Genomic DNA, 8,333 nt, shown 5'->3' with positions numbered 1-8,333 from the left:
GTGAAAATGTTACACTAATGGTGTAAGAATAAGTATAATGTAAACTTAATACGGACTTTAATTTTTGATACTAACATGTTTTGTATTTGTTATCTTGTTCACTCTTTAATACTTTGCTTGTTAAATGACTAATCTTGATTTATGTTGTATAACACATGGTACAACAAATGCTTGGCACTTTCATAACCTATACTATATGGTATAACCGACACCTGAGCTATGAAAGGAACTTGATTTGTTGTTAACATAAGTTATAATCAGATTTACAAGTATTAGCATTAATTGAATAAGATGACTAATGTAATCATGTTAACAATCTATAATCTGATTGAAATCTTCTTTGTGTGTGATTTCCAATTGAATAATAAGATTTTATACTATACCTGTTTGACATACCATTAGTGGAACCTCTAACCTTGACATTTGTTATTATCATTGTTTAATCTTTACATTAATATTCCATCTCGAAGTTCTCTTCTTCTTCTTCTTCTTCTTTATTAATACTATTATTATTATTATTATTATTATTATTGTTGTTGTTGTTGTTGTTGTTGTTGTTGTTGTTATTGTTGTTGTTGTTATTATTATTATTATCATCTATAATTTATACATTTAACCTCCCTATGGTTCGACCCCGGTCTTGCCAGGTTATTTATTACTTCGACACTCCTGCACTTGGGAAAAGACATCAATCTTTTAGTCGTGTCACAGACCATAGGTTCTTAGTAACCATAATACTAGATGACGACTTCTAAAAATTAATCATAAATTTTCAAAATACAATACCCTTTATCAGGAGGCACGACAAGAGCCTCCGCCGTCGCGCGACGACATCGTGAGAGGGAATCCGAGGATGGAGACATGATGTTTTTTAAATTACAGCTATACAAACAAACCAACATTACTTTATGTAGAGGTATTAGGTTAAATCCCAGATATTATAGGTGCTACAAAATATTATAGAAGGCAGGAGTTATACTCTACGTGTTATTACTTCTAGCAAATTCCAAAATACACCATGTTTTTCATGTTTCTTAATTAAAGAAATCAATGACTAATGAAGTTGTAATATTACTTATCTAAAAATCAATGATTATGATTTAGTTAAGGTGCATTCTTATATCATTCTTAACAGAAAGATTATGAAAAAAGGGAAATAGGGTTGCTACTATGGTGTTAATTCAATGATCAAACCTTTTTAAAAAGACATTACATGAAAATAGTTAGATGAGTTGATCAAATAATGTTCAACTTCTAATGTCAATTATAAAGGATAAGAATTGTGTGAAAGAAAGGGTATCGTTATAAATCCTACATAAAGATGTTAATGGAGACAAATAGAAGGTTACATTAATTGTGATAGTTCAATCATATGACAATCTTTAATTATCCCAATATTGAAGTATGAGATTAAAAAAATAATAAAAAATAATCCAAGTCAATCTACCAAACTTATGACTTAGGTTATCAAACCAAGATAATCTTTAAAAAAAATAAAAAAATGACTTGATTTAACTGGGGTTACCCAGTCAAATCTATGACTTTGGTAATGAGACTAAACTTATCTCATGGAGAGCAAATCATCTTGTCGGACTTAATATTGAACGATGAAATTTATAAAAATTCCAATTAAAAGATGACAAAAAAAAAGGCCAAGCAATTTGGGATAACCCATTAAGCACTATTACTAGGTCATGACATATCGGGATAACCTAATTAAAAGCAAACTTAAATAATGATGAAGTCTAATTCATATTCAAACATAATATTAAATGATGATACGAGGAAAAAAACCAATTAAAAATAAAAAAGAAAAACAATTAAGTTAATTGGGTTATCCCATCAAACTCACGACCTACGTCATAAGATGAGAATAACCCAATAAAAAATAAATCCAATATTGAGGGACTTATGACTCGGATCATGAGATTGATATAACCTCTTAGAAAAAAAGTAAAAAAAAAATTGCTTAATTTAACTAGGGATATAATCTTCGAGTTTGACCATGAGACCAAGATATCCCTATAGAAAGCAAATTAAAAAAAAATATTATGAATCTCAATTCCTAACCGAACTAGTGTTGAATAATGAAATTAAAAAAAAATTCAACTAAAAAATAACACAAAAAATAACTATAGTCAACTCGGGTTAACTCATCAATAACTATTCCCGAGTCATGAGGATGTAATAACATAATTATAAAGTCTAATTTTCAATTAACTTAACATTAAATGATGAAATTAAAAAAAAATTGAGTTAATTGAGTCAACTTGTCAATCCTACAATCCATATTATAAGAGTATGATAACTTATTTTTTTAAAAAATCTAATACAAACCTTTTTCATGTAGTATTGAAAGATGCTTGAAAGTATGGTAATAATTGTTTTTTTAAAATATTTTTTACTCAGAAATGCATTAAATAATATATTTTTTAAAAATTATTTTTGATATCAGTATATCAAAATAATTTGAAAATGTAAAAAAAATAAAATTAATTTGAACTAAAAAAAATATAAATTTTTATTTTTAAAAAAATATTTTTAAAATACAAAAATAAAAACAAACAAATCCTTAATTGAGCGTATGTTCTAATAAAAAACTAATCAAACAAAACTTTTTCTTTAATCTAAAAAATAAAAACAGAGTTAGCACTAATTAATCACAATAATTAAACTCCACAATAGAATTTCCATCCAAGAAGGGAACAAGTGCCTAACTCTCTGCCCCTTTTATCTTTACATGTTATGTTGCTGTGACTCTAGATTCCAACAGTATCGCACTCATCATCTACACAGCCTCCTTTTGTTTATATTACTACGAAGGCCTAGGGCATAGCCTTTCATTAAAGTCAAATTAATAAACACTTGTTCTGATCTCTAAGTGCCTTATCCATCCAATCCTCTACTATACGTGCATGATAAATGTTCATAATTATCATATGATATTACCAAAAAAATACGTAATTGTACATAGGGCCCTAATCACTTTAATTTAATGAATTAAGAGCATGGAAGGAACTAAAAGCTTGCTTGAGAAACAAAGGCGGACAAAAATCATTCATGGTTGTGGGAACCCCGGCCTACTTTATAAATCTGGTAGTTAGGCTAGGCAGCCTAATTAAATACTTGCATATATGAAGGTAGTGGCAATCCCACTTCATCAAAGTTAATTATTTCATGATATATAATATTCAACAATTCCATGTATCAATACACAGCATAATTAAGTACTGACAACATCAAGTTTAATATCGAGATAATATTCCATTGATGTGGGATTAATTAATTAATTAATGGGTTCCGCAAGATTAATTAGCATATGTTCAAGCTAACGTGAGCAAATCGGGAATTATCTCCCTTAAACGTGGTGATGGGAGGGGGATGAGTTCATACCATCGCAAAAATAACTGTTAATTATGGTAAGTAATGTTTTCATAGCAATAGCTTATATGTAAATCTAAACGATTATAATGGCAAATGGATGGATTGTTCACTCTGTTGTCACCTCAATGCAAAGATATGGGGCAATTAACATTTAATGACGCGATCGGTTTTTTGCACAGATCTAAAAATTGACACCGACAATTATTAACTAATAAAATGCGTAGAAGCTTTCGTATCTAATACTGCTTAATAAGGTTCTAAATTTCAAGTAGTTTTTTTAAATCTTAATTAGTTGAAATGTAAAAATAAAAAAATATAAAAAATTATTAAATAGTATGGTAGTGATTGTGTTTTAAATTGTTTTTCACTTGAAAATACATTGAAATAATTTTTTAAAATTTATTTTTGATATCAATATATTAAAATAATTTTAAAATATAAAAAATATATTTTAAAATAAAAATAAACTGTTTTTTTACAGAAATGTTTTTATAATATAAAAATAAACGAACTCTAAGAAATTATTATCACCATTAATTTTATAATAGAAATAAATTAGTGTGCTTAGGATTAGGATGAAGGTGTTCCACCTGAAAGCAAACAATTAAAGGAATAGAAAATGGCAAGGTAACCACCCGGTAGTGACCATTATTATAGCACGACCTAATGCGACTTATTGTCAACTTATGCAGAAAAAATAAGGATTAAATAATAGAAGAAAAGGAAGCTCTACCCTATTAGAAGGAAGAAGATACGTTTAGTTAACTAAACAATATAATATTTCACACAAAATATATATATAAAATAATGAACGAAGTGGGATTTGGTTGTGCCATTTTTTTAATTCTCGTTAAATTTTTATAATCCTCCTAACGGGGACCCGTCGTTCAAGTGGCTATCCTTTTGGTGCCAATCCAGTTGTGCCACTTAACAAATATAAAATAATCTTAATGGAGAGATTAATCAACATCGTCAGTATATGATCCAATCACAAATAAGCAGATTACATCGTTACAATGGTGATTTTCATCAATCTGTTATGATGTGATGTTGGAGGAATCGTATGGGAAGGAGGTCCTATTGTCCTTGACGTGTACGTTCGGTGGTGGAAGATGACTCTGAAGTGGGAACCACAGCAACTCAACCCTGGGCGGGACCCATTGACCCCTTGAGTGGTTAAAGCTCGGCTTTATTATCCGATCCACACACCCACAGCTACACAAGGGCTTGGGGGTAGCTACAAGCTAGCTAGCTTGTCCCAGTTGCGTTGCCAAACCTCAAAATGCTCCAAATGGGAAGGCAAGAAAGAGGTGGAAAGCAATACAGGCGAGGCATCCGCTAGTGGAGGGGGCCATCACGGAGGGGATCCAAATTCCAAAATGGAAATTGGATCCCACATCCATCTCCATGATTTTATGACCTCTGAAAATTAACTGAGCTAACAAAGCTGATCCAACTGCATCCATAACAAGTTGTTCCCTCTTGGGATGTGAAGTCTCTTGCTTCCTGCTTATTTCTTCTTCCTAAAAGAAAATTGTAGAGGATGAATGTGCAAGAGAGTAGTTGTTGTTATTATGATTATTATTTCTTCACTGCCACTTTGTATACTTTTCATGGACATCTTCCATGATGACCTGAATGATTTAGTGTACCAATATCAATCAAAGTATACATGCAATTTTCAACTTCTTTTTATTGATGAATCTGGAAAAATGTGGAGACAAGTTGAGTCATTTTGTTTTTGTTTTTGATTTTATCTTCTTATGCAATGACTCGTCAATCTCAATCTCAATCTCAATCTCAACCCGATTGACAAAAACAGTTAGTGTCCAATTATACTTATTTACTTAAAACACTTAAATTAAGAATGAGATAGAAGAAAAACCGAAGCACTGGAGTTGCTTTAGAGCTATTATTGTGCAAAAGTAGTGAACTTTGTTATCCTCTTTTATTATGGTGTAAAAAGTTGAATAGCCATGAACGAAAATGCCAAAGCCAGCACCATAGGCATTGCTTCTTTGGCCGTGGCTTGCGTAGTCCTAAACCTCACGCATATATACATATATGTTGCACAGAAACGGTTTCTTGTTCATTTTTGTGAGAGTAACCGTCTCTTTCTAGCACTACGCCAGTCACACACGCACCACAATGACCTTTTGATCTGATATCTTTCTGCTTTCTGTGAAATCGTTTATTTCTTTACCTTCCGAGGTATGATAAAGGAGTTATTAATTTGGTGTAATAATTTCACGTGCCCCATTTTGAGTGCTGATCATTATGTTTTATGCATTTTGAGCTATATTCAAACATAGAAACGGTAGCTACTTCCGAGATGAGAGAGAGAGAGAGAGAGAGAGAGAGAGAGAGAGAGAGAGAGAGAGAGAGAGAGAGAGAGAGAGAGAGAGAGAGAGAGAGAGAGAGACAGAGAGAGAGAGAGAGTTGAGAACAAATTAATACAAGATTAACAAATTACAAGGAAATTCGATTTAAAGTTTCGAGGGAAGATTTACTACAAAATGTTATTATGAGAGTAAGAAACTCGACCAACCTGGTCGAAAATTACAAGCAAGTAATTAATGGTGGCTTTTCCAGTGCTTAGATTTTGGTGTAAGCGATAAAGAAGATGGCTTTTTTGTTAGAACCAAATTTAGTTCATCTGAATCCGATATTTCGAACATTTAATTCAGCTTAATTTCGATGTTGTTAACATGAAAGTGTCACTTAATCAGTGTAAAATCTTAGAGCCATTTGAAGATGAAGACATATTTACACGTCATGATCCCACAAAAAGCATCTCAAGAAGAAGAAGAAGAGCAGACCGAAAGGCCACCTGGTATCCAAGGTGGTATTGAACAGTGGATAGTAAAGCAACCATTGTATGGGGCCAGCGTCATCTGGCTTGTTGCGAATGCAAATTGAACGTTACTTGCAACATACATGAGATCCCATTTTGGATCACATCATCACTAATCAAATGATGGAGCCACAGAAACTTAATTTACATCTCACACCTTTTTGTTCTATATATATGCTTTTCTGTACATTCCTATCGATAATTAACACCCGAATTAGTACTTAACAACAGCAATTAGCCTTATTTGCCCATTACAACCACACCTTCCATCCCATTAAGAGACGCTGCTCAAGGGTGGGTGGGATTGTGATACTAATTTCTCTTGAATTCTTCCATCTTTAGACACTAAAGCATACGCATGTATAAATACCAGAATAAACAGAACAGTACAGGAAAAGGAAGCCAACTATACCGGTCATGTCAGGTTATCATTACAGCATCGCATCCTCAGTTTCAAAGTGCGTTTTCACTGTAACATAAAAAATGAGATCCCCGGATTAAGAACCTCAAACCAGAGTGGGTCCCAATATGCTGGACCCCACCTTTCTCATGCAAAATGACGAAATAAAAAACCCCCCACAGATTTAAAAAGAAATGAAAAACCACCTCGCACCTCCTTTTATTTCTTTTTATAACTCTTCCTCTATCTATATATACACTACCATCTTCCTTTCACTTCTCATCAAAACCACCAACTGCAAAACCTAATCTCCCAGAGGCAAAACAAAGCAAGGCCAAGTTCTCACCTCTTGCTATACATTTCCTCCCTTCTTTTTCTCACCTCGATAAATTAAGAAAACAAATGGCTGCAAGAGAACCCTTCAACGTGACAGAAAGAGCACCAAAAACTGGCGCAGTTACACCTCACTCACCATGGCATTCACCTGTACCATATTTGTTTGGTGGGTTAGCGGCCATGCTTGGTTTGATTGCTTTTGCCCTCTTAATTCTTGCATGTTCTTACTGGAAACTATCTGGGTACCTGGAGAGTGGCAATGAAGGAGGTGAAAGAGACCTTGAAGCTGGAGAAGGAGAGAATAAGAGTGGTGATGGTAGTGAGAAAAAGCCTATTGCTTTGGAAGAGAAGATTTTGGTTATCATGGCTGGTGAAGTCAAGCCAACTTTCTTGGCCACGCCAGTGTCTAGTAGGTCAACTTCATTTGGTGATACTAGTAGTGAGAAGAGTTGTTCTTGCAGTAGTGAAAAGAGTGAGAAATTGGGGAATATTAATGATGTTGAGATGGTGAAACAGGGGAATACTGATGAAGATCACCAGGTTCAAAGTGGGGACATGGACAGTCATGAATCTTCCAGTCAAAACCATTGATTCAGCCCCCCCCACCCCCACCCCCTCCCTTTCTTCTTCCTTTTTGGGGTTTTTAGGTGTTGAATTTTAGGACTATGAGGGAGATCTGTTACAGGTTTTGATTTAAGGTCTCTTTGGAGGAATAGCGTCTGTAACATGAGCTCCGATGTTAGATTGGTGTATGACCCTCTTTAGCAGCTATCTTTCTCCCTCTTGGTTTTGTGTTTTCAGTTCGGAAAATGTAAATGGAAGAGAATATAGCTGTTTTTTACCATTAATTATATATACTTTCTTTCCTTTTTTCAAGAAAATATCTGAAATCTTGATCGGTAATATATTGTTACTATAATTTAGAAACTACTAAAACCGAAATCTTGTTCATCATGGCCCGTGTAGTAAACGTCTTAATTATTCTTGAAGATGAGATGTGCTGATAGTTTTGAAATCTGTGACTCCAAATCAGAAAGTAGAATTCAAGAAGAAACAACAAGAAAGTGTGATGAAGGCAGATGGCAGAAGGCAGGTTGGCATGTGTAAAAGTATATGCTGACAAGTCTCTCTTATCCTACCTCAGTGAATTTTGAATAATGCGGCGAGGTGAAAATGCAAGGTTACACAGTAACGCATAATTATAACATTTGATGAGGCTTTTTCTCTCTCTGTTTTTTTTTTTAAAAAAAGAAGCTCCCCGACGTCTCTGCTTCAACTGTACTGAATCATGAGTTCAGAGCTTTCATTGCAGTCTTTTATTGGTCAGACATGGTTGTAGACCCAAGTCTGCATCCCAAA

The 8,333-nt window shown here is 33.5% G+C and overlaps 1 protein-coding gene across 1 annotated transcript; it reads left to right on the top strand.

Annotated features, from left to right (window-relative positions):
• Positions 1-6,894: 6,894 nt before the first annotated feature.
• LOC105112817 (protein GLUTAMINE DUMPER 2-like) lies at positions 6,895-7,855 on the top strand. Its single transcript, XM_011008676.1, has one exon. It carries the CDS (start codon positions 7,041-7,043, stop codon positions 7,563-7,565), a length of 525 nt encoding a protein of 174 aa, XP_011006978.1. The 5' UTR covers positions 6,895-7,040; the 3' UTR covers positions 7,566-7,855.
• Positions 7,856-8,333: the final 478 nt, after the last annotated feature.

The sequence above is a fragment of the Populus euphratica genome, unplaced genomic scaffold (assembly GCF_000495115.2).
Source record: "Populus euphratica unplaced genomic scaffold, PopEup_1.0 scaffold362.1, whole genome shotgun sequence".
Classification (NCBI taxonomy): domain Eukaryota; kingdom Viridiplantae; phylum Streptophyta; class Magnoliopsida; order Malpighiales; family Salicaceae; genus Populus; species Populus euphratica.
Note: the sequence above shows the minus strand (reverse complement) of the source record. Positions and strands in the feature narration are given on the sequence as shown.

What these genes read in the sequence shown, in the direction of transcription:
- LOC105112817 (XM_011008676.1), top strand. Translation starts at nt 7,041, where the DNA reads ATGGCTGCAAGAGAACCCTTCAACGTGACAGAAAGAGCACCAAAAACT.